Source organism: Natator depressus, chromosome 5 (genome assembly GCF_965152275.1).
Source record: "Natator depressus isolate rNatDep1 chromosome 5, rNatDep2.hap1, whole genome shotgun sequence".
NCBI lineage: Eukaryota > Metazoa > Chordata > Testudines > Cheloniidae > Natator > Natator depressus.
In genome coordinates, this window is record NC_134238.1 from 76585351 (window position 1) to 76610328 (window position 24978).

At 48.2% G+C, this 24978-nt stretch overlaps 1 protein-coding gene across 2 annotated transcripts in view; it reads left to right on the top strand.

Annotated features, from left to right (window-relative positions):
* Window positions 1–24978, top strand: part of SNX24 (sorting nexin 24) — a 137459-nt gene that overhangs the window by 54278 nt on the left and 58203 nt on the right. The window contains exon 2 of one of the 2 annotated variants that reach the window (XM_074954027.1): window positions 20982–21065. The exons of the other annotated variant lie outside the window; for it this stretch is intronic. Coding sequence (XP_074810128.1) covers window positions 20982–21065 — 84 coding nt within the window. The remainder of the gene's footprint in view (window positions 1–20981; window positions 21066–24978) is intronic. 2 annotated transcript variants of the gene reach the window in all.

Genomic DNA, 24978 nt, shown 5'->3' on the forward strand with positions numbered 1-24978 from the left:
ATTATCTAGTAGCAGAGATTATTCATTCCATAATTACAAAGTGCAGACAAACATTTAAGTAAATAATACAGAGAACCTGTACAAGTTAATTGCTTAAAAAGTGCCTAAAAACAACAGTGTGCCTCCTGTCTGCTCTTCTGTCCTACTGATGAAAGGGAGACTTATGAGTCTTCCACTCTGGAAGCTGAGAGCCCAGACTGCTCCCAATATTTTATTGCTGAAGGTTTTCCAAACCCACAAAAGCATTTTTAAAAAAAGCCCCTTCACTAGTCAGATCCTGAGTGTTAAGAAAGAATCTGGGGAAACTTCCTATGCTGGAAGATGAAGAGGAGTTAGAGAAGGCACTACTGGTATGTCCTAGAGCATCACATAGTCTTTTAGATAACCTGGGCCCAGACAATGGGACATCTTGGTTAGGAACCAAGATGTTGATTCAGTGTGCTGTGGGAAGCCAGTGTAGAGAGCAGCGAACAAGTTTAATGTTCTGAGTAGCCTGTATTGCTGAAGAGACATGATGCAGCATCCTGTACCAGAAGGAGTGTCCTAAGAACAGAAAGCTTTGTGCTCAGGTGCATGGCATTGCTGTGATCCAACCAAGAGGTGACAAAGGCCTAAATAACTGAGGCCAGGTCATCATCCACAAGCATGGGAAGGAGTCTCCTAGCCAACTAGAGATGACAGAAAGCACTACTTGCAGGTGTTGCTGTGTGAGGTAATCCTTGGTTCAGGATATATAATAGAATCATCTGCAGAGAAACTGACTGCAATGTGGAATAAGTGCAGTACTCTTGTACGTCTTGCTTGAAATAAACCTGCAGTACCTGTAGCTTCCAGCTTGCTCACCCAATGATTCTGAAGAAGTAAAAACACTTAAGGAAAAACTACAGTTAGCATAGGTTTGTTAGCATTCAGACTGTAGAGTATTAATGAAGAAGTCTGGGAAATATATTATGTACATATGCATCTAAGAGTATAACACAAATGTTTATTTTGGGCATAATAAAGAAAAAATGCTGTTCCTTTATAGGAGTGCTGGGATCTGAAAATACACTTTGTCTAAGGTTTTCAAAAATGATTCCAAAAGTAAAGCGCCTCAATTAATATTTAGATGCCTGTATATTGATTTAGGAGTCTGACATTAGGCACTCATTTTAAAAAAATCTTTCCCAGTTTGATTTTTGGTACTGTCATAACCAATTCCTGCAGATCCCAAAGTTGACTGCAGTGCGGGAATTTCATGTTTTATTTTTGGAGGACACATTACAAATTAACTATACTGCCATCAAATAACCCTTATTTTGTTTGTGTTGTCTTTAGTCAGTTGGTGTTTTTACCTTTCTCTCTTACCATCACGTCAGCAAGTCAGAACAATCACCAACCCTTCCATTGTGGCTTCCAGGTCCAGAATGAATTGGGAAAGCATTTAAGCTCATGCCAAACGATACTTGGAACGTTCATGCATGGGTGCATCCATGAAGCTGTCTTGAACATCTCTTAAGGTTCTAGTGCACACAGAACACCGCTCTCAGTGTTCAGTTAGACAGGAATATGGAGGGTTGACACCCGCACTTTTTCTTGGCAGGCTGACATACCACTCTAGCACTGCTCTAGCACAGCTCAAACACAAGAAGAATTGCTGTACCACCTGTATGGTGATTTGGCCAGCAAAGTTCACCACACATGGAAAGGCAACAGGGGGAGCTATGGGCTGGTGGTATAAAGGAGAACACAGTGAAGCAGTAATTTCCCCCTACACCTGATTGGGTTCTCTTGCTCCTGGCTGTGTTTGCTGGAGGTGATTGAAAAGCTGGATAAACCGCCAAATGGTTCCCCTGCTCCTGCACAGAGGAAAAAAGAGGAAGCCCATTTCCTCCCACTTTCATGGGGAAAGGAGAGCCATTCTTTCCCTTCCTGACAACCTCACAGCCACCCTTGGCCAGAGAGTGGCAGAAGGGAAAGGATAGAAAATGGGGGAAGAGGAAGAAAGAGAATCAGAGAGGAACTAAGGGAAAAATTCGAAGAGGAAAGAAGCAAAATGTTGATGAGAAGGAAAACAAAGGAAAGATTGAACGGCAGAGGGAAGATGGACAGATGAAAGAAAAAAACTAATGAAGAGGAAAAGAGGCAAAAAAATGGTTTGAAGTGCAAGATGGAAGGTGAGAATGAGAAGGGAATTTTTAAAAAATGTACAAAATCAGTGAGTCGCAACAGATGCATCTTTAAGGTTAGTTCACTTTATTTAGTCATGTATTTATTTTGTATTTATTGTGTTTCATAAATGGAAAGAGGAAGGCTTATGTTCCGGGAGGAGACAGAGAACCTTCTAGTCAACTGCAAGCCTATTGGTTATGAAATCAGGTAGCGGGCTTACTGGGTTAACCATAAGGCCTATGAATTAAAATAGATATAATGACCAATTCGCTATTGACTCTGCTCAAGCTAGTCTGGAGCTCATATGAGTCAGTTGTTCAAGTGCGGGAGACTGAAAATCCCTTCTTTCTCCAAAACATTTGTCTCTACCATCTTTATCTTTTAAATGCTCTAGTTCCACATGCAAGCCAAAAGAGCTAGGCACAACATTATAGATGAAGGGCAGACCCCAGTGCAAACATCAAGTATTTTAATTACACGGATTCACAGAAGCATAGACGTAAGAGCACTGTAAATCCACTGAGGTGGTAAAGATTCTGGGATTTACTGATTTTTTTTAAAAAATTGCTGTCTGTGCAGACTTTGTCCAGAAGTGTCAAGAATGGATTTAGCTAATGGAGTTCAAGTACTGGTTGAGCTCCTCCAGATTTCTGGGCACTGAAGTCAAAACAGTTCCCTTGAAATATTTCTAAAGATGGCAGCAAAGCTAACACTCTAATGGCCAGAAGATGCAGTACCACGTAAAGTACTGCTTTCTGCTTTCCTTCATCTATGAAAAGAGAGGATGGTACCATTACTGGAAGAAGTTCCTAAAACACATGTTAATATCCTTTGTGAATTACATACATGAACCACCTTCCTGTGACTTTCATCTGCTGTGCACTGAATCACTTGGACCTGAACTTTACTTGAGGGCTCTGTCTTGGTCAGAAGCCTATCATGATATATGTAGAATGTTCTTGATCTTCTTCCTCTCTAATAGAGGAAACTAATTGTTGTTTAGTTCAGCAGGATTTAAAACACATGATGAGAACACTGCACTTACATAAACTCTAGTAAAGGAATGTAAAGTTGATGCAATTCAGAATTTTTTGTTGAAAAAAACTGAGCACCCATGCTTAGCAAAATCCTTGACAGTCTAATCTAGAGAGTTTCCAAAAAGTCATCAAACTGTCCAAAGTGAGGAAAAGATAAGTCAGATGGTCTGGAAGCAAAAGAGTACTTCTAACTACAATGAGAGTACCCGTACTCCACCCAGCTAGCTTCAGGGAATCCCATTCTGCATCATGGAGACACTAATTGGACCAGAGCAAGTGTTTTTCTTATACTTGACTGCTGGAAATCTCCTAGACATTCCAAAAGTTCCCTAGTGGCACAGAAACTGGAAGTTTGTAAACAGCAAGGTCAGGTGATGTTGCCAGGGACTCATTTAGAAAAATGCAACACAGCTGCTCATAGCCTTCAAAAAGGTCATCGGTAGGTACCATTGAATCTACCATGGCAGATTTTGAGTAAATGAAATAACATGAGTGTCTTAGTTGCAGGGCTAGTCTGCTGCACATTTGTCTCCTCTCTGGTCTTTCTAAGTGCACCCCATCCTGGTGGTAGGCCTCTTGCCTTCACCTGTTGTGGGGTGGAATCCCATGCCCAGGGCAACAGCACCCTGTGTATCAACCATAAATACTCAGCAGGCCTGACTGGGTTTGATGCCTGGAAGTCTTTCTTAAACTCTTTACAATAAGGGTAAATCTCATCTGTGTAGGAAATGGAATTTCCTTGGGGTTTTGTTCTGAAACCATGGAATGAACTCCCCAAGGAACTAAGGATAATCACAGATCTCACCACCTTGCGCTCCAAGTGCAAGATGCACTTCTTGGATCTTGGCTTCTCTAATTACATATTAACGTATATTAAAAAACAAGCTAACAAAATACAGAGCAAAATAAAAACAAACAAAAACACCTCCCACCTTACTAAAACAAGATACTCCACTGCACACATTTCTCCTCTTAGGGAGGGAGGGAGAGAACAAACATAGGACAATTGTTAATCACATCATTTAATGCACTACTGGAAAATGCTCAGATACCACAGTAATCAGCACTGAGAATAGAATAGTAGTGGCCAACAAGAGAGTGAATCTGAAATCTGTGTAACTCACTTTCAGGGGTCTGCCTAGCTGGAATTGATTTTCATAAATTGCTGTAACTGAGGTCTGATTTGGAAAAACATTTATCTGAAGTTATGATGCTATTATTTATCTTACTCGTTATGTACTGAGTTTTAAGAGAAGCAAAATGCATACTGGCTAAATGGGCAGAGAAATCTCGTTTGGAAATACCTGTAATCTGTTGTTTTGAAATGGGATACCTAATAAAATCAGCACACGCATCAGAAAAGTAGAAGACCTCTCAATCTGTTAATTCAATAAACATCATCTGAAATTGGTTTCTGTACAATTTGAAATAAACCCTGCCTATCACTACTTCTGACAGACCTAAGTGAAGATTGCTGTGTCATTGTAGATCTGAGTATAGTAGGGCTTGAAAGAGGCAGAAGTGAGTAACTCTTTGAAAGGGCATTTCTTTAAATTTGAAGTTGTACTGGTTATTTATAAAGCCACAAAGGAATGAACAGATGTTTGTTTTCTATTCTATGTCACTTGGCTCTGAAATAGTTCATTATTTTCCACAGACATTTACATCATTTTGAAGATCATTATGAAAGTATTGCAAGACGCATACTTTTAGTATCTCTCATCAGATAGGGTTGCCAACTTTCTAATTGTACAACACTGAACACCTCTGCCCCATCCCTTTTCTGATGCTCACTGCATCCCCCTCCCTCCGTCGCTCACTCTCCCCCACCCTCACTCATTTTCACCAGGTTGGAGGGCTCTGGTGCAGGCTCTGGGGTGGGGCTGGAGCTGAGGGGTTCAGAGTGCAGGAGGTGTGCAGGCTCCAGCTGGGGGTGTGCATTCAGGGGTGGGGCCAGGGATGAGGGGTTTGGGGTGAAGGAGGGGACTCAGGACCAGGGCAGGTGATTGGGGTGTGGGGTCCTAGCAGCACTTACTGCGGTTCCCAGGAAGCGGCTGCCAGGTCCCTGCAGCCTCTAAGTGCATTGGTAGCCAGAGAGGCTCCACATGCTGCCCTCGGGCCTGCAGGCGCTGCCCCTGCAGCTCACATTGGTCACGGTTCCTGGCCAGTGGGAGCTGCGGAGCCAGCACTCAGGGCGGGGCAGTGCGTGGAGCCTCCCTGGCTGCCCATGTGCCTAGGGAGTGCAAGGACCTGGGAGCTGCGCGGAGCTAGAGCAGGCAGGGAGCCTGCCTTAGCCCCAGGCCCCTGCTGTGTCGTTGACCGGATTTTTAACTGCCCGGTTGGCCGTGCATTCCGATCAAAAACCAGACGCCTGGCAATCCTATCATCAGAGCAGTTTAACCACAGGAATAATTTGGAAATTATTCCAAACAAGAGTTCAGTGTTTGCCTCACCTGCTCAATTTGTAATACAGAATTTAGAATCCTTACTCTAAAAGCACTTTGAGACCTATATTCTCAGCTTATTCATTATTATTGTTGTTTACATTTGGTTCTAAGGATCTTGACAAAAAGGTGACTGCAGTGTCAACTGGATTTTAAACGGAAGGCATCTGTGCAACATTTGTGCTTTTCATAAAGAAAAACAGCAAAAGTGTCAGATCTTGTAGCATCTTAGTTTGGCTGTATTTCCATAGTCTGCATTACCTTGGCAAGCAGAAGCTTTGTAATTAGGAGAGCCAAGTTATTTTTCAGGAAATGACAGAGAGGTTCCTATGGGATTTATGAAGCGTGTGTTTGAAAAAGATTGGTGAAAGTGAGTGGGGGGAAAAAAGCTTGAGTGCTGGCTCTTCTATGCCAACTACCTTCTTCATGCAGTAACAATGGTAGTTCCACAGGAGACTCCCTACAGTTCCCTGCTTAATGAGAATTAATGTCTCTGGGATACCACAAGGAACGTATATTGTTCTGCCTCTTTCTCTCAAAGGCCATCTTTACAAAGATTGCCCCAGAATCCTGTTTCTTTTGTACATAATCACTGCAGGTACCAGTCTGTTTTGTGGATGAGGAAGTTGATATTGGAAAAAGCATGATACAAAGAATATCCATAATTATTTTATTACACCATTGGTGTATAAGGTACTTTACAAAACACTTTTTAGACAGGTCCCTGCCTTAGAGATTACAGTCGAATTTGGTGTGAATACAAAATTATAGGGGGGTGAAGGAATCTTAGATCAGTGACCTGAAGGTTAAATAAAAGAAGTGGGTTTTAAATTGAGGTTTGAAGTAGAAGACATATTTGTGAATGTTGTAAATGCCAGAATATCTTAACAGGTTCTTATCACAGAATTTCAGTCAGGATAGCATTATGATAGTATGGATTTGTTGAGGGAATTTTAAAGACAACAAAGCCTTCTTGTTGGATTTAGAGTTAATGACAAAAATTAATTTATTATATTGTTAGAAATAATAAGAATGTTCCTCCTGGTCAATGTCCATTGATTGCTTCATAGACTTGGGAGCGATTTGAATACATTTATTTTCCATGAATTAACAGAATAGTTTTCTGTGATATACCTCTTTGTGTTTTGATTCTGGACAAAGCAATACCATAATAAAAATACCTAATGCAAATAGTAATAGGTATTTAACCCACCCAAAAAAATAGCTGCTGTACCTGTGTGATTATTTATTTGTATTACTGTTGTGCCTAGGAGCCCCAGTTATGGACCAGGACCCATTGTACTGGGTGCTGTACCTATGTGCAGCTAGGTACATGCTAGAGCAGCCATGGAACTGCTGTTATTTATGCTGATGATTGGATCAGCCCTGGTTTGCTCCAGGATCAGTGAAATGCAGTCTAGGTATAAAACCAACTCTGGCTCCACCCATACACCCTGGTCTTGCAGTGAGCATAGTCCAACTGAACCAGAGAAAAGGTGCCATTGTCTGAACATTAATGAAACACTAAACATGTGGAAATCCTATTAGTGCTTCATGGACCGTGGCTGCCATTTCATTTGTTCTGGAATTTCTTCCATATGGCCATGACAAAGGTTTAAGGTTGAGCTGCTTGAGAGCTGAATGCATTAGCTATTCCTCAGTCAAAAAGTCTGTCAGGCATGCTGAGACTTTTAAAGGGATGTATTTATTTCTGTAAGTCATACATTAAATAGTATTGGTAAGCTCAGTCCTATGTTTTGTTTCTCATTTAATAGAAATATGACTTTGGTAAATTTCTCCTCAGTGCTTCTGGTTTTTGTACAACTCTCCTCATCTTGTACAAATTCTAAACCAGGATGCTACAAGTCTGTCCCTCTACTGAAAGGTTGTTTGTATAAGTTTATATAGTTTATAAAGTATTAAAGTATATATTATACAAATCATATGAATGCATATAAACGATTCAAACTTAAAAATATTGTGCAATTTAGATATGTGTATAATACCTCTATATTTCCTCATCTTGGACAACTAAAATTTCTGTCTCAAACAGTGTATTTCCTTGCACCAAAACTAAATAGAATTTGTTATGAAACAGTAACATTGCTAATGACCTGCTAACCCCTCCAACCTGTCCATGTCTCCTCCTGTTGTGTGGAAAAGGGGGTGTCTCTGGCCGAACAAGGGGTAATATGTAAATAAAACTCATGTTCACTGGTGCATAGTTAACCTGATGCAAAACCACACTTCTCTTGTTCACTCATATTGTAACAACCAATGATTAACAATCATTTTAGCTTTTTATTAAAGATACAGGGGAAAAAAGGAAGAACAGTTAACACTTCATATTTCAAATTGTTTAAGTAAGATTAAGAATATACTTTATTCCCTTTCCTTTAGCTGTAGAAAGTTTGTAGAGGGAAAAACCCTTGTTGGGCAATTGGTATTAACTGTCCTTTTGGGGGAAAAGAAAAGAAGTTAGTTGAGATGGGGTGCAGCTGTAGTTGCTGCTGCTGTTTTGCTGTTGTAGAAGTCCAGTCCCATTTCCTTGAAGATAAAAGAAGACAAACGCACACAAAACGGGACAGAAAAGAAAATCAAAGATAGAAAATGGAGCTTCTGTCACTGTTGCAATTAAAAGTCAGCACCATCACTGCTGGAGAAACATGGGTATCGTGTTTGGTCATACCAGCCTCTATGGGGCCTGGTAAACAATCTCATGCTGTTTAGGGCAGTGGTTCTCAGCCAGGGATCCAGGGCCCCCTAGGGGACCTCAAGCAGATTTCAGGGGGGCCTCCAAGCAGGGCCAGCATTAGACTCTCTGGGGCCCAGGGCAGAAAGCCAAAGCCCTACCACATGGGTCGGAAGCCCAGGTCCCTGAGCCCCGCCACCTGGTGCTGAAGCTGAAGCCTGAGCAATGTAGCTTCGTGTGGGCCCCCAGGGTATGGGGCCCCAGGCAATTGCCCTGCTAGCTACCTCCTAATGCCAGCCCTGGCTTTTATATGCAGAAAATAAGTTATTGTGGTACAAGTGGGCCGTGGAGCTTTTATCACATGTTTGGGGGGGTGGGGGGTCAGAAAGAAAATGGTTGAGAACCTCTGGTTTAGGGCATTTCTTTTAGCAGCCTTAGTGGTCACAGGCTCACAGCAGTGCTGCAAAGGATGCCGTCTTGTCTGGCTAAGCCAGACTGTTGTTAGACAGAAGGCAAAAAAGAGAAGAGGAAAGAGAAGAAACATGACGGGGAAGGAAAAAGTCACAGGGGTGGGATAGGTGGGTGTAAGTACAGGAACCTAAGTTTCATTTTGCAACTATTTGACGATGTCATCAGTTTCCTCTCTCTGGCCAAGTCTGGTCAGGATGCCTTTCAGGGTCAAGATGATAAAGACCCAAAGGTGTCAAGGTAGATCCCAGAGTCCAAGAAGAGATGGAAAGGTGGCGTTTTCTCCTTCCAGTCCAGCTGTCCCACCTGCCACTCCATTTCAGTGACACCCAAATAAACAATGTCCAAAAATGGTGACAGCCATTTAGCATTAACATGAACCAATTAAAACGCGTTTTGATGCTTTCAGCTTTAAACACTTTCTCCCATTTCTGGAATCTTTTAGCTCACTGTCCTATCAACCCATTACTTGTTACCAGGAGCCTGGAAGATGTCTTATCACAGTTCTTTTAACCTATACGGTTCAGTTTGTATCAGTCCGTTTGTCTCAACTTTTGTAAACAATTTTATGTAAAAAGCTGAGTTGGATTGTTGTCCAAGGTTAAAAAAAGAAAAAAGGATAGAGAATAAGATGGAGAATATCTTATTGCCCTTATATAAATCCATGGTACGTCCACGTCTTGAATACTGCATATAGATACGTTCTCCTCATCTCAAAAAACATATACTGGCATTAGAAAAGGTTCAGAGAAGGGCAACTAAAATAATTAGGGGTTTGGAACGGGTCCCATATGAGGAGAGATTAAAGATGATAGGATTTTTCAGCTTGGAAGAGAGGAGACTAAGGGGGGATATGATAGAGGTATATAAAATCATGAGCGGTGTGGAGAAAGTGAATAAGGAAAAGTTATTTACTTGTTCCCATAATATAGGAACTAGGGGCCACCAAATGAAATTAATGGGCGGCAAGTTTAAAACAAATAAAAGGAAGCTCTTCTTCACACAGCACACAATCAACCTGTGGAACTCCTTGCCTAAGGAGGTTCTGAAGGCTAGGACTATAACAGGGTTTAAAAGAGAACTGAATAAATTTGTGGAGGTTAACTCCATTAATGGTTATTAACCAGGATGGGTAAGGAATGGTGTCCCTAGCCTTTGTTTGTCAGAGGGTGGAGATGGATGGGAGGAGAGAAATCACTTGCGCATTACCTGTTAGGTTCACTCCCTCTGGGGCACCTGGTATTGGCCACTGTCGGTAGACAGCATACTCAGCTGGATGGACCTTTGGTCTAACCCAGCATGGCCATTCTTATATTCTTAAGTTAAAGTACAGACCTCTGATCCTTGTTCCAGTCCCATTGATTTAGATGGGAGCAGTATATAGAAGGAGTTGTTGATATTGGACATAGTCACCTTTGTATCACCAATCAGAGGAGAGTGGTAAACACACAGTTTACTTTCACTGGTATTGGGAGAAAGGTTGGAGGGAGAAAGGGATTGTGTCACCTTGAATCTGATTTTCCATTCCTGCACTCAGTGCTCCTTGGTGTAAGCTAGAGCAATCTGAGGGCTATCTTAGCTTGCAATATGGCTGCAGTGGTCCCTCTGGGACAACTGAGAATGCAGTGAGCTGAGAGCCATTCTGACAGCTCTGCGTTGTCTGAGAAACCCCATTAATGGCCACTTTATGCTGCACCAGCGGAGTGTAATGGGGCCAATTGGGAACCAAGAATTGGGCCACTGTTCTATAAAAACTATAAAAGGGAAGCAGTTGGTGTCTTACTAATTTCTAGCTTGTATTATTATTGCATATTTTTTTAAAAATTAATTTTAAAGAGAGGTAGTTATGTAGATGTGTCTCTTTCTTTGTTAGGACTTCCTACAATGAGTTCTTAATACAGTATTTGATTTAATAGATTCCAGCTCTCCCACTCCAACATTTTGATGGTGAGTTGGAGTGTCATCTTTTTTGGCAGAGATGACAATTTCAGCTGGAGAAAGATATGCATCTTGTGGTCTGACTTCAGATCCAGAGCTGTTCATCCCGCTCTTCGTTTTGCACAGATTAAAGTGTGTTGAACAATCACTCCTGCATTAAGCTCTGTGCAAACAGCTTTGGTAATGGTTGAGCAGGCTTTTGTTGTGGTACCAGAGAGAAAGGATACATTGTATTTAGTGGCAGAATTTATGGGTTGGTAGCCTTTCACCCAGTGCATTTAATAAAGGACACAGTAACATCACTGTAAACCTACTGTACTTATTGTCCAAGCCAAGACTAAATGTGGATCATTCACTGTAAGTATAATTTCTGTCTGTTGTAAGAGCAGCATTAGTTGTCTAACTCCATGATTAATTATTACATTTTTCATTCTCAGGGCATTTAGCTGTACCTCACATATAAAAAGTGGTATGTCTGTTCAGAGTTATCTGGTCAACAGAATGTGAACATTCTTACATAGAAAAGTAATTTCCTTGTACTGTTACAATTCTTCCGTAATTCTTCCTTCTTTATTTTGGCACTTTCACCTAGGTGCACCAGTTTCTTCACATTGTATTTCTGTCAGTGCCTGCAATTGCTCAGTTAAATTGTCAGACTTGTCTATATTCACTAGGTATTTTGTGTCTGTTAGGAGATTCCACCCTTCCCTTATACAAAGATTTCTCTCTCACACACACATACATCGCGAGACCCTTGTTGAAAATAGTGACACAAAACTCATCTCTGTGCTAAGATTGTGAGAAGTGATCTAGTAAATGATGATGAGATAAGATTGGAACTTCTGCAACCGCAGTGAAGTAATTTAACAATCAATACTCATAAGTAAAATATGTTTTTCTATTAATTCAGATTCATTTCTGCTTTATGGGCTGCTTTGCTCAAACTTTATTTAACATTTAAGCAAAATATTTAACTTGTAAACATTTGGGGATTGTTAAGACATTTATGGAAGCAGGATGAAAACTTTTATATACTCCTACATTTGACTACTGTGGCAAATTGCCAGCACTACTATGATGGGTCTCACGCTTTCTCTTCTTGGGTGGGGGTTCAGGGCACTGTTTCTTGCCCCTGAACTGGGGTATTAACTGCCCCACTAGTGTCCTAGAGGAGGGAAGTGGAGAAGGAGGGGAGTGGAGAGGGAGGGACCCGGGTCTGCCCTCTCCTCCTGGTCCCAGCCCAGGGGCCTTAGGTATAGAACTAGCGGTTCCTTCCCCTGGGCTACTTCCCTCTCCTGCCCTTCAGCTTGTGGGGCTTCCAGCCCTCCCTCTGCACAAACCAGGTGTCCCTTTACCTAGGGTCTTGGTCTTCTTAGCCCACCGCAGCACTTCTCCAAACTCTTCTCTGCTTCCCTCAAAACTGCTCTCTGCTCTAACACCAATCCACTCTGTTTCAACTCCTCCGAACTGCTCTTTGCTCCAATGCCAGTCTGGTTTGGAGGAGTTGAAGCAGAGTGCTCTCTGCTCCAACACCAATCCACTCTGCTTCAACTCCTCCAAACTGCTCTCTGCTCCCACACCAATCCACTCTGCTTCAACTCCTCCTCTTGTCTGATTGAAGCAGGGGGGTTTTATCATGTGACTGGCTTCAGGTGCTTTAATTGTCTTCAGGTGCTTTAATTAATTTATAGCAAACTTCCTTCCCTCTACAGGGAAGAAGGCTCCCTTCTAGCCCTCTCCTGCTGCTGCCCTCTGGCCTGGGCTTTCCTTGCTTTTTGCCCCTGCTTTCAGCCCCCCCCCCCCCCCCGACCGGGCCAGACGCTCTCCCCCCTTTCTTTTTGTTGTTTTTCTGCTGTTGCTAGAGTGCTGGCCAGCTGGCTGTTACCGCACCCCTCCCCGCCCTCGGAAGTCGCTGCTGCTCCAGCTGACACCCCCCCCCGAGAGAGGGGGGGCCCGCTGGCCCTCTCCCTGGAGGGGGGGAGTGAAGGGACCCAGCCCCCAGACCCAGCCGCTTGCTGTTTGTTTGCGGACCCGTCTCCGGCCGAGAAAATTTCTTATCATCTGCTCTGGCATCCCTGGAATGTTGCAGCTGCAAAAAAGGAAAGCCCGGAACAGATAGGGAAAAAGCCGTCTACCGGAGGAACACCGCCCGGGGAATCTACAAATTGCCGTGGAGGGGGCCCAAGACTGAGTAACTTTCGAACTGTGCTCTCGTGTGGGGGGAGGCCTTGACTGTGTCTTAACTGTGTTTGTAGGGACACAGGGGGTGTGGCATGGAGCTACCCCCCAATCCATCTGTGTCCTCCCAACCCCCACACTACCATCTTCACAACTGCCTCCTCCACCATCTTTGCTGGCTGTTTAACATCTGCCTCTGGACTCAGCTGCTCGCCCTGATTCCACCATGTGGGCCAGAAGCACCAGCCAACCAAACAGGACTCTCTGGACAAGCGTACATTGGTTCATGTGCCCCTCCCCCCCCCCCCCCCCCGAGCTGTCCATCCCACAGCCTGTCCCTTTTTACCTGACCCCAACGCCTGTTAACCACCTGCCACCGCCCCTGCTGGGGCATCGGCAGTGGAGGGCACCGGGGTGACCTCCGCTGCTGCCATGCCCACCGCCTCCCCAGACTCTAGGGGAGCCCCCCCCAGCCAGCGGGAAAGGCCAGAGCAAGAAGAAGGGGAAGGGACCCGCTAAAACCACCAGGCCCTCCATGGCAGGGGCCACTCCCACTGCTGCAGCCCCGCGACCGACCACGGCATCCTTCCCCGCTGCCCCCTCCACCAGCTCTGCAGGTGTCCCTCCCTCGGCCCTCAGGATGTATGCCCGGGTGGCGGCAGCCCCCCCGCCTGCCGCCTCATCATCTCTCCCGCCCACCGCCTCCGCCACCATCAATAGTGGCCAGGGACCCTTTCCCACCATGACAAGGAAGCACGGTGTCCGATGCCTCCTGGTGCCCGCCTCGCCCCATGTGGAGACCTACGTGCGGTCGTTGGCGAGGGTGGTGGGGCCCTCGGCCATTGTAGCGGCCTCCAAAATGTACGGGAAGGTCGTTTTCTTCTTAGCATTGGAGGCTGCTGCCCATGAGGCGGTGGAGAGGGGCCTGGCGGTGGGGGGGGGGTTTGTCCCCTTAGAGCCGCTGAAGGACCTGGGCGTCCGCCTGGTCCTGACCTCTGTCCTTCCTTTTCTCCCCAATGCTGCCCTGCTACCTGCCCTTTCCACCCTGGGGAAACCTGTTTCTGTTATCAGCCCTCTCCCGTTGGGCTGCAAGGACCCCACCCTCCATCACATCTTTTCCTTCCGGCGGCAAGTGCAGCTTCTACTGCCGTCGGTGGCGCGTGACGGAGAGGCGCTCGAGGGATCCTTCCTAGTCCCCCACCAGGGGGCCCGTTACCGGGTGTACTTTTCCACGGGGGAAGCCCGGTGCTACCTCTGCCGGGCGTCGGGGCATGTCTGGAAGGACTTTCCTTTTAGCCCGGCAAGGAGGGGCACCTGGGATCCCCGAGACCCGGCAGGACATCAGTCCCGTCATTGCCGACGCCTCTGGCCGCCCGATACCCAAACCTGCCCCCCCTCCTCTTCGGACCACCACTACTCCTGCTCAGGCCCAAGGGGCACCTCCCCTACAATGCCCAGACGAGCGGGAGAGCCCCGCCCTCGTTGCTGACAATCTGACAGGGCCTATGGAGGAGGGTGTGGCAGAGATACCACCAGGCATGGGAGAGAGCCTGCCCCAGGGAGAATCCTCCCTCTCTTATGCCGCCCCACTGTTCCTCCCCCAAGTCCCTGAGCCATCGCCTTTACCCCCTGACATGACCCCTGCTAACCAGCCCCCAGATGATGCCATGGAGGGCTGGGCCCTAGTCCAGGGGAAGCGAGGCAAGCCGAAGGCTCGAGCTCCGCCTCATCTACCCGAAGCGGAGGCCCCCCGGAAGACCAATGCACTGATGCCGAACCTTCTGCTTTGCCTATGAGTGCATCCTATCCACCGGTGTCAGCCGGGAAAGACGTGGTAGCACTGGAAGGTAGTGTCTCCCCTCCACGGGAGACCCTCTCCTCCGAGACCCTCGAGGAAGCCCCTTCTGCCTGACACTACTCGAAGCCCACGTGAACCCCGGGGTAACCGTCGTGGCGGGTGCCAGCGGGGAGAACCCCGGGGTGGCGGAAAGTGTCCTCTCCTCCATGTTCAAGGAGATCGAGGCCCTAGATCTGACCCCGGTCGCCCAGGGGAGGACAACCTTTTGCCAGCAAACCTCGATTTGGGCGACCTCACTCCACCGCTCTTTTCCCCATGCTCCCTCCCCTAACTGCTGCTTCTGCTCCCACCTCCGAGGAGCCCCTGGACTCCTCCATCGACCCGGCTGCTGATGGCACCCCGCTGACGGCCACCGACCCTGCTCAGGTGACAGCCGGCGCCACACGGCCGGGACACGAGTCGCCAGGGGCACCCCCCGTTGGTGCAGAGCAATCGACTTCCTTCCCGGGTGGGTATCCAACAGAAGATAATCCACTTCCTGATGCTGTGGCCGCTAAATCTACCATAGAGCCCGCGCCCAATATCACTGAGAGCTCCCTCCCCACCCCCTTAACCCTCGAGCCTGATCGGGAGGCAGGCACCGCCCTCCAGCTGCTTGCCTCCCAAAACCCAGAACCTCTCCTCTGCCCTGCCCCTGCCCCTGCCCCTACCCCTACCCCTATCCCTATCCAGTCTACCTCCTGCAATGTTATCGCCACCACCAAGGCTGTCTCCTTCCTTTTTCCAACTGATGACCCCCAGGGAGCGGCCTTTGTGTTTTCCTGCCCGACCCATTAGGGGCTGCTATTTTCCCACCACCACCCCCTATCGGCCCAGGGCTTAAGGCGGGCCTAGAAGCTCCAGCCCATCAGGCACCCCGTTGGGGGTCCGCACCCTGCTTGCCCATTTTAGTGGGCCACAGGGCGGCACCAAGGGCCCGCCGGGGAACAACCAGGAAACTGTAATCCCACCCCCCCATGAGCTGCGAGGAGAACTACGGAAGTTTTTAGAGGATGTCCGTAGCTCCCAACAAGGTACAGCTTGCTGTCCAGCGATGGGGGGGCTTTTTTCAAATCCTCCGGGCCCCAAGAGCCGTAAAGGGACCGGAAAGCAGGATGCCGCGGCCTACTGGCGGGTCCACGTCTTCCGTGACCAATTACCTACAGGACGGGTCAAGGACTGTTGCGCGGCCCGCTGGGGGATGCGAGCGTTCCTGCCAGTGAGGATCCCCCCCGGCCCTCCCCATGACACCTCTCACCATCGCAACGTTGAACACCCGGGGTTGTAGGATGGCTCTCCGCAGGTCCCAGGTGCTCTCCTTCCTTCGGGAGGGAGGGTACTCTGTGGTTTTCCTGCAGGAGACCCATACGGATCCGACCGCTGAAGACAGTTGGCGGCTGGATTGGGGGGACAGGGTCCACTTTAGCCATTCCACAGTTCGGCAGGCTGGAGTGGCGACCCTGTTCTCCCCTGACCTTAGGTCTGAGGTGCTAGGGGTCGCTGAGGCCGTGCCGGGTCGCCTGCTGCATCTCCGGGTCCATATGGAGGGGCTCGTGGTTAACCTCGTTAACGTCTATGCCCCAACATTGGGCCTGGAGCGGTTGCAATTCTATCAGCAGGCGTCCACCTTCCTCGGCACCTTAGATTCTCATGAGTGCCTGGTCCTGGGAGGGGATTTTAATACCACCCTCAAGGAGCGGGACAGCTCGGGGACCGAGCAGAACCCGGCCGCCGCGGACACCCTCCGGGAGATAGTCGAACATCACTCCCTAGTGGACATCCGGCGTGGTCACCACCCGGATGGCACTTCCATGTTCACCTTTGTCCGGGTGGAAGCCCATCGGTCGAGCCACTCCCGGTTGGATCGCATTTATTTATCACGCTTCCATCTCTCACAAGCCCACTCCTTCAGCATTCAGCTGGCCCCATTTTCTAACCATCACCTAGCCACCGTGACAGCCTCCCTCCGTGTGGAGAGGCCGGGGCCGGCCTACTGGCATTTTAACAACAGCCTGTTGGAGGATGAGGGCTTCCTGACGTCCTTCCGGGAATTCTGGCTGGCCTGGCGAGGTCAGTTGCGTGCCTTTCCCTCGGCGCAGCGATGGTGGGACCTGGGGAAGGTGCGCGCCTGGCTTTTCTGCCGCGACTACACCTGAGGCACCAGCCGACGGAGAAATGCGGCAATAGAGCAGTTGGAACGGGAGGTCTTAGAGCTGGAGAGGCATCTGGCCGCCAGCCCTGAGGACCCGCTCCTCTGTGGAGTGTGCCGGGAGAAGCGGGAGGAGCTCCGGGCCCTCGAGGACCATCGGGCCCGGGGTGCCTTTGTTCGATCCCGCATCTGCCTCCTTCGGGAGATGGATCGCGGCTCCCACTTCTTCTATGCCCTGGAGAAAACGAGGGGGGCCAAGAAACACGTCACCTGCCTCCTGGCAGAAGACGGCACCCCCCTCACGGAACCGGCGGAGATGTGCGGGAGGGCCAGAGCCTGGACCGAGTCTCTGCAGAGCGGGGTCCTCCCTCTTTCGTGCAGGCGAGCTGTGCTCGCCTTATTGCCGAAGAAGGGGGACCTCCGCAATTTATGAAATTGGCGTCCCGTCTCGCTCCTCAGCACGGACTGCAAAATTGGAGCGAAAGCAATCTCGCTGCGGCTAGGGTCTGTGCTGGCGGACGTGATCCACCCAGACCAGACCTACACTGTCCCGGACCGCAGTATCTTTGATAACCTATTTCTGGTTCGGGACCTTTTGGAACTCGGGTGTAGAGACAGTCTGTCGTTCGCCCTCCTGTCCCTAGATCAGTAGAAGGCGTTCGATAGGGTGGACCATGGGTACCTCCTGAGCACTCTGCAGGCGTTTGGCTTCAGACCCCGGTTTGTGGGTTTTCTCTGGGTGCTGTACGCTTGCGCAGAGTGTCTGGTTAAGCTCAAGTGGACCCTGACCGAATCGGTCAGCTTCGGGCCAGGAGTACGGTAGGGGTGCCCCCTCTCGGGCCAGCTGTACGCTCTGGCGATCGAGCCCTTCCTCTGTCTCCTCCGCAGGAGGTTGACAGGGTTGGTGCTGCAGGAGCCGGAGCTGCGGCTGGTCCTGTTGGCGTACACTGATGACGTGCTCCTCGTGGTCCAGGACCCGGGCGACTTGGCGTGGGTGGAGGCTTGCCAGGCCATCTATTCGGCAGCCTCCTCCGCCCGAGTCAAATGGGTCTAGAGCTCTGGCTTGGCGGTAGGAGACTGGCGGCAGGCGAGCTCCCTCCCACCCGCACTTCAGACCGTCTGGTGGAGCGCAGGTCCGCTGCTCTACCTCGGCATTTACCTTTCTGCCACGCATCCCTCTCCGCCGGAGAACTGGGAAAATTTAGAGGGCGGGGTGATAGAGCGGCTCCGGAAATGGACGGGACTACTCCGATGTCTCTCTGTCCGAGGGAGAGCGCTGGTGCTTAATCAACTAGTCCTGCCTATGCTCTGGTACCAGCTCAACACCCTGGTCCTGGCCCCGGGTTTCCTGACCAACCTCCAGACATCGATTCTGGGGTTCTTTTGGTCAGGAATGCACTGAGCCCCTGTAGGGGTTCTTCATCTACCCCTGAAAGAAGGAGGACAGGGCCTGAAGTGTCTGCACACTCAGGTCCACGTCTTCTGCCTCCAGGCCCTACAGAGGCTCCTCTATGGTGCAGGCAGTTCGGCGTGGAGCATACTGGCGTACGCCATCCTGCGCCGCATCCGAGGGCTCCGATATGACTGGCAGCTCTTTTATCTCCGTCCGGGAGGTCTTCCGCGAGACCTCTCCGGGCTGCCGGTCTTCTACCAGGACCTCCTCCGGACTTGGAAACTGTTTTTAATGACCAGGTCCGTGGCAGCCACCGAGGGGGCAGATCTCCTCGCAGAGCCCCTCCTACGCAACCCCCAGCTCCGGGTGCAGGTGGCGGAGTCCCACACGGTGCGCCAGAGCTTGATCCTGGCAGAAGTCACGAGAGTTGGAGACCTCCTGGACTACGACCGGGGAGACTGGCTGGATCCCCTGACGCTCGCTCGGCACATGGGGCTCTCCAGACCTCAGTACCCCCCGGCGCGTACTTCAGGAGGCGAAGGCCGCTTTGCCGCCCGCTGCTCGAGCTTACCTTGACCGGGTCCTGCTCGAGGGCACGCCCCGCCCACCCTCTACCCCAGGCCCGCCAGACCTTTTAATTGGATCCCTGCCCCGCAGACCCAATCGATCCCCTCACCCCTTTATTGCGAGCCGGCTGCATGAACTGCAGCCGGTATGCTTCCAAACCGTGCCAAGGAAACATCTATACAACCTCGTGCTCCACACCCTTCACGCCCTCACCCTAGTGCCCCGCCCTGACCCAAAGTAGCAAGACCTTCTGCCACCTCTGGAGGGTGAGCAGCCCCGGTGGGCCAGCCTATATTCCACCTTGGTTCCGAGGCCCGTCGGGGACATCAGTTGGCGGCTCCTTCACGGAGCTGTGAGCACGGGCACGTACTTGGCGCGTTTCAACCCAGTCCCAGATACTTGTCCCTTTTGTGGTGTGAGGGAAACCCTGGCGCATGTATATTTGGAGTGCGCCAGGCTGCAGCCCCTGTTCCGGCTCCTCACAAATCTTTTATTACGTTTCTGGTTGCATTTTTACCCTCACCTTTTTATGTATGCACTCCCCTTAGACATTAAAAATATGTTAAATTAGCAGCTAACTTTAAGTTGATCTTTTAATACCTTTCTCCATACATATCATTTCATTTACAGCTGTGAATTTGTAAAATATGTATGCTGATGTCTTGAAGCTTTGCAAGGAGCAAATAATTTCTGGGGACAGAGTTTCTGGTAGCCAAAAAATGGGTTAAGCTGCTCAAAGTGACTTGGATATAGTAAAACTCCTGTTATAGTGAAATAGAATGAAATCCCAAATTGTTTCAATGGATTATAATGTACAAACTAATTCTGGTATTAATGAAGATCTGTATATAGTGAAGTTACCCTGCTAAATATTGTCTTCACTCTGGATCTATTCATATTATGGCTCAAACCAAATTAAAGCCCATGTTTAACATGGCTTCAGTAAGATTCTAACTAAATTGGTTTTTAACATGTTTGGGCAACCAGTGAAAATCATTGCATATTTGAGTCATGTTTAAAAAACATGTTCTAGCAGAGAACCCACCATACACTGAAAAATGGGTTCCAACTCACTCCTGAATAGCTTAGTCTGAGCCATGCTATCTGGCCAGACTCTGGTAGAAATCATTTTATCTGGATCTGAGTGTGAACAGTGTTTCCAAACTCATTTTAAAGGACAGTAGAGTGGGTCAAAATCTGGGTCCTTATGTAATATACTGTTCTTTTGTATAGCTTCTCACCATCCTGGGAATAATTACTTCCAGTATTTCCTAAGCAAAACAGAACAAGTGTAAGAACTGTTGGAAACAGCAGATACCCCTCTTTACATTGCTTTTTGACTGATCTTGTCTTCCTTTAATAGACCATGTTTTCACAAGCATTTCAAAATATTTCTCAGCACTTGCCCTCAGAACTTGATCCAGTGACCTGAGAATCAAGCAAATGTCATGTTAGTAGCTACTAATTAGTGGATCGAGAGAGCTTCTTTGTCTGGCCTTTCAACCTTCCACAGGCAGCAGCAAAAGCTGTCATACGTATCATGCACAGAAAACGAGCCTTTACCACGTTTTTTTCCATGGTGTAAACACTAGAACAAGCCCAGCTGAGATTAGAGATAAATATGCAGGTTAGGAAGAAATTAACCTACAATGTACTGTTCACATTTATTTCTCTTCTGTTGTAGAAGACATACTACTTCTGTCATGAGGAACGTATTGTACATATGTGTGGCAGTTACCATGCAGCACTGTATGAGAGAGGGAGAGAAACAAAATCCCTGTATTTGTTCTGATTATGTTTTCATTGCCATTTTGTTTTCTTCTCCCTTCAGTGAAATAATTTCTATAAGGGATTATTATTGTATAATAAAAGTTAAAGATTAAAAAAAAATCCAAAGCTTAATTGCCTTTAAATGTGTTTGCTGAACAAACTTATTAGTAGAGCATTTAGTCAGAGTCCTCATTAATCAATGTTGTACTCCAGTGTCTCCTGAGTCTTCTGGATTTTGGGGGATCAGCTACTGTAATTAAAGGAATAAAATACATCATGGTCACAAAATTAATGTGTTAGATGACTGAATGTTTTGAGTGGGTGAAATTAATCTCTTTTTAATTGATATTTTTACAGGTCTTTAAGATAGAGGTGCTGATGAGTGGAAGAAAACATTTTGTCGAAAAGAGGTATAGTGAATTTCATGCCCTCCATAAAAAGGTAAATTATCTCTCTCCTTTCTAGGTGTGTAACTTAGTTGATATAACTTCAGGTTACCTTAGTTGATGTTTGTTTCATTTCTTTTGAAGGTGTCTGTCAGGGTTCCCTCCCCACTCTGAACTCTTTCTCCTTGCTGAGAAACACGACAGGATGGAATTCTTGATCCGGTCCTTCCTGCATTAAAACTGCTCCCACAACACGCTTGGATGCATCTGTGGTTACCAGGAACGGATTGTCAAAATCTGGGGCCCTTAGCACAGGGTCAGACATGAGTGTCGCTTAGAGCTGGTTAAAGGCCTTCTGACACTCTTCAGTCCACTGAACTGCATTTGGCTGTTTCTTTTTGGTTAGGTCTGTCAGTGGGGCGGCAATTTGGCTATATTGCGGTACAAATCGCCTGTAATATTCAGCCAAGCCTAAGAAGGATTGGACCTGTTTCTTTGACTTTGGGACAGGCCACTTTTGGATAGCATCCAGTTTGGCCTGTACAGGGTTGATAGTTCCTTGACCCACCTGATGTCCAAGGTACGTCACTCTGTTTAGGCCTATTTGACACTTCTTAGCCTTAACAGTTAGTCTTGCCTCTTTTATGCGCTCAAAGACTTTTCGTAGATGTTCCAGGTGTTCTGCCCAGGAATCCGAAAATATGGCCACATCATCAAGGTAGGCGACTGCATATTCTCCCAATCCCGCGAAGAGACCATCTACAAGTTCTTGGAAGGTGGCGGGTGCATTTCGCAGCCCGAAAGGGAGCACATTAAATTCATACAGCCCGACATGTGTGGTGAAGGCTGACCTTTCCTTGGCAGATTCATCTAGCGGTACCTGCCAGTACCCCTTGGTTAAGTCCAAGGTAGGGATGAATTGGGCCCATCCCAGTTTCTCCAATAGTTCATCTGTGCGTGGCGTTGGATAGTTGTCTGGGCGAGTTACAGCATTTAGCTTACGGTAGTCCATGCAAAAATGTATCTCCCCATCTGGTTTGGGAACTAGAACCACTGGAGATGCCCATGCACTGCCAGAGGGGTGGATTACACCCATCTGTAGCATATCCTGGATCTCCCGTTGTATAGCAGTTTTAGCTTGAGGAGACACCCGATAAGGTTCGGCTCTAACTGGGTGAACGTTACCTGTGTCAATGGAGTGGTATGCCCGTTCAGTCAGTCCTGGGGTGGCTGAGAACATCGGCACATAGCTAGTCCACAGCTCCTTGATCTGCTGTTGCTGCATACACCCAAGGGTCATGGAGAGGTTCACCTCTTCCACGCCACCATCACTTTTCCCTTCGGAGTAGATACCTTCAGACCACTCAGCGTCATAGAATCATAGAATATCAGGGTTGGAAGGGACCTCAGGAGGTCATCTAGTCCAACCCCCTGCTCAAAGCAGGACCAATCCCCAATTTTTGCCCCAAATCCCTAAATGGCCCCCTCAAGGATTGAACTCACAACCCTGGGTTTAGCAGGCCAATGCTCAAACCACTGAGCTATCGCTCCCCCTCATCTCCTCCCTGGGCTGTAAACTGACAAACCTTTAATTCTCTGGAATAAAAGGGCTTTAGAGAATTAATATGGTACACCTTAGGCTTTTGGTTTGAGGTGGGGAATGCTATGAGATAATTAACAGCTCCCAGGTGCTCTTGGACCATGAATGGACCTTCCCACGATGCTTCCATTTTATGGGCCTGGAGCGCCTTCAAGACCATGACCTGATCTCCTACTTGGAAGGAACGCTCTCTGGCATGTTTATCATACCAGGCTTTTTGCTCTTTTTGAGCATCTTTTAGGTTTTCTTTAGCAAGAGCTAAAGAAATTTGGAGGGTGTTTTGTAGGTTGGTTACAAAGTCCAGAATGTTAGTTCCTGGAGAAGGTGTAAACCCCTCCCATTGCTGCTTCACCAACTGTAATGGCCCCTTAACCTTGCAGCCATATACAAGTTCAAATGGTGAAAACCCTAAACTGGGATGTGGTACAGCTCTGTAGGCAAAGAGCAACTGCTGCAACACTAGGTCCCAATCATTGGAGTGCTCATTTACGAATTTACGTATCATGGCCCCCAAAGTTCCATTAAACTTCTCCAGATTATTTGTTTCATGGGGTAAGAGTTGGCAACCAAGTGATTCACCCCATGAACTTCCCAAAGGCTTTCCGTAGTTCCTGCCAGGAAATTAGTTCCTGCGTCTGTAAGGATGTCGGAGGGCCAACATACCCTGGCAAGAATGTCTGTTAGTGCCTGGCACACACTTTTAGCCCTGGTGTTGCTTAGAGCCACTGCTTCCGGCCATCGGGTGGCAAAATCCATGAAAGTCAGTACGTACTGCTTTCCTCTGGGTGTCTTTTTTGGAAAAGGACCCAGAATATCCACAGCTACTCACTGAAATGGAACCTTGATGATGGGGAGTGGCTGGAGAGGGGCTTTGACCTGGTCTTGGGGTTTTCCTACTCTTTGGCACACCTCACAAAACCGGACATAGGTAGAAACATCCTTTCCCATTCCCTCCCAGTGGAACGACTTTCCCAAATGGTCTTTGGTTCTGTTCACCCCAGTTTGGCCACTAGGATGATCGTGGGCTAAGCTTAAGAGCTTTACCCGGTACTTAGTTGGAACTGCCGACTGTCTCTGAGAATGCCAGTCTTCCTGGTGTCCACCAGAAAGAGTTTCCTTGTATAAAAGTCCTCTTTCTACAACAAACCTGGATCGATTAGAAGTCCTGAGAGGTGGTGGGTTGCTCCGTGCTGCCGTCCAAGCTCTCTGGAGGCTTTCATCTGCTTCCTGTTCGGTCTGGAAATGTTCCCTTGATGCTGGAGACATCAGTTCCTCATTGGATTGTGGACCTGGGCTTGGTCCCTCTGGAAGCAATGCAGGTGATGGGGCTGTTTCCGTTGACTGTGAACCGCTCTCCGCTGGTGCACTATGTTGGGGTTCAGGCTCCGGCTGAGTCTCTTGTGTAGGGTTATCTGCTGCTGCCAGTGCAGGTTCGGTGGGGCCCTCTGGTGTTGGGGTTGCAAGCACTAGATTCAGTGCTGGCAATGGTTCTGGTGCTGGTTGTTCCGCCAGTTCTGGTTCTGGGACTGGCTCTGTCTGGGTCTCTAGGACTCGATCCACTACTGCTGTCGCAGACGTTGGCATGGGGTCCAGTTCCGTCATCTCTGACTGGGCCCTGGTAGAAGTCTCTGGAACAGAGCTAGGTGTGACAGCTTGCTTAGCCTGGCTGCGGGTGACCATTCCCACCCTCTTGGCTAGCTTCACATGACTGGCCAAGTCTTCCACCAGCAGCATGGGAATGGGATAATCATTATAGACTGCAAAAGTCCACGTTCCTGACCAGCTCTTGTACTGGACAGGCAACTTGGCTGTAGGCAAGTCAAAAGAGTTTAACTTGAAGGGTTGAATCATCACTTGGACCTCTGGGTCGATGAATGTGGGATCCACTAAGGATTGGTGGATAGCCACACTTGTGCTCTGGTATCCCTCCACGCTGTAACCTTCTTCCAGCCCACGCTCACAGTTTCCCTCCGCTCTGAGGGTATCTGTGAGGCATCTGGGCCTGAGGACCTTTGGTGGGACCCTGGTGCAATGAACTGTAATCTGTTGGGGTTCTTGGGGCAGTTGGCCTTTACATGGCCCAGCTCGTTACATTTAAGACATCGCACAGCTGACTGGTCACTGGGGCGAGGTGGGTTGCTGGAGAACAGTGTGGTGGGACGATAAGGTGTCTGGGGTTTTCCTTGGGGTGTAGTTGGGGCTTTGGGCTGCCCCCAGTAGTAGGGTGTGGTCTGAGGGTGTCCCTTCTGGTATCTGCTCAAACTGCGACCAGGGTTGTTCCTTTCTCCTCCCTCCACCCATTTTGTTCCGGTTTGCCCCGCCTCTCTGGCAGTCTGGCACTGCTCGTATTGCTCACCATAAGAAGCAA